This window comes from Anneissia japonica, unplaced genomic scaffold (genome assembly GCF_011630105.1).
Source record: "Anneissia japonica isolate Jap-2015-1 unplaced genomic scaffold, ASM1163010v1 scaffold292104_len1798_cov12191_single, whole genome shotgun sequence".
NCBI classification, from domain to species: Eukaryota; Metazoa; Echinodermata; class Crinoidea; order Comatulida; family Comatulidae; genus Anneissia; species Anneissia japonica.
Window position 1 is genome coordinate 1 of NW_022751618.1, and position 1,798 is coordinate 1,798.

Genomic DNA, 1,798 nt, shown 5'->3' on the forward strand with positions numbered 1-1,798 from the left:
ATCTAATTTATTGAAACAACAAATGGTGTCTCATCATAAGTATGATGAGAAGGAGGGAAAAAATTATACTGTCACTCCAAAGAAGAAAAACTATAATCAGGAGAAACAACTACACGACGAACAACAAAAGACTCTCAAACCAAAAACATAAAAAAAATAACAGCAACTAAAGAAACAACAGAACCTATAGAAGAAACCATTTTCCAACTAGTGTAAGCATCAGGATAATCAGCATAACGACGAGGCATCCCAGAAAGACCTAAAAAATGCTGAGGAAAAAAAGTAAGATTTACACCTATAAACATTATAAAAAATTGAACCTTACTCAATTGAGGATGCAATCCAACCCCAGAAAACAAAGGAAACCAATGAGTAAAACCAGAAAAAATAGCAAATACTGCACCCATAGAAAGAACATAATGAAAATGAGCCACAACATAATAAGTATCATGAAGAACAATATCCAAACTAGAATTTGAAAGAACTACACCAGTTAAACCTCCTAAAGTGAATAAAAAAATAAAACCCAAAGCCCAAAACAAAGGAGCCTCCCAACGTAAATTAGAACCTTGAAGAGTAGCCATTCAACTAAAAACCTTTATCCCAGTAGGAACTGCTATTATCATAGTAGCAGCTGTAAAATAAGCTCGAGTATCCACATCCATACCTACAGTAAACATATGATGTGCTCAAACAAGAAAACCAAGTATACCTATAGCAACCATCGCATAAACCATACCCAAATAACCAAAAGGCTCTCTCTTACCAGAATAATGAGAAACAACATGAGAAATCATACCAAAACCAGGTAATATTAAAATATAAACTTCAGGATGACCAAAAAACCAAAATAAATGCTGAAACAAAATAGGATCACCACCACCAGCAGGATCAAAAAAAGTAGTATTTACATTACGATCAGTAAGAAGCATTGTTATAGCCCCAGCCAAAACAGGTAAAGATAACAAAAGAAGAAAAGTAGTAATAAAAATTGATCAAACAAAAAGAGAAAGACGATCAAAAGAAATACCAGGAGCACGCATTTTTATTATTGTAGTTATAAAGTTAATCGAAGCTATAATAGAAGAAGCACCAGCTATATGTAAAGAAAAAATAGCAAGATCAACAGAACCACCAGAATGAGCAATACCACTTGACAAAGGAGGATAAATAGTTCACCCAGTACCAACACCCCTTTCAACACCAGCAGAAGCCAATAAAAGAAGAAAAGAAGGAGGCAAAAGCCAAAAACTCATTTTTTTTACCCGAGGAAAAGCCAAATCAGGAGACCCTATCATTAAAGGTACTAATCAATTTCCAAAACCCCCTATCATAACAGGCATCACCATAAAAAAAATCATAACCAAAGCATGAGAAGTAACAATAACTTTATAAATATGATCATCCCCCAAAAAAGAACCAGGCTGAGCAAGTTCTGCACGAATTATTATACTTAAAGCAGTTCCAACCATCCCAGCTCAAGCACCAAAAAGAAAATACAAAGTTCCTATATCCTTATGATTTGTAGAAAAAAATCAACGATTTACTTGCATATTTATTATAAAAAACTTCAAAGATTAATTACAAATTACATAACAAAATATAACACCAAATCTAAGAAATAAATAAATGAAAAATATATTTTATTTTATTCTTAAAACCCTAAAAATTATTTTACCAACTTTAATATCCGTGGCATTTATTGTTTTAATAGAACGAAAGATACTAGGATACATGCAATTACGAAAGGGACCAAGAATAGTAGGACCTTATGGAATAACACAAACAATAGCAGATG

The 1,798-nt window shown here is 32.6% G+C and overlaps 1 protein-coding gene across 1 annotated transcript; it reads right to left on the minus strand.

Moving 5' to 3' along the window:
* Nucleotide 1: 1 nt before the first annotated feature.
* Nucleotides 2–1,576, minus strand: LOC117121782 (cytochrome c oxidase subunit 1-like). The gene is given in 1 exon segment (XM_033267091.1): nt 2–1,576. A coding segment is annotated over 1 exon segment (783 nt). The 5' UTR covers nt 1,473–1,576; the 3' UTR covers nt 2–689.
* Between the last annotated feature and the right edge of the window lie 222 nt (nt 1,577–1,798).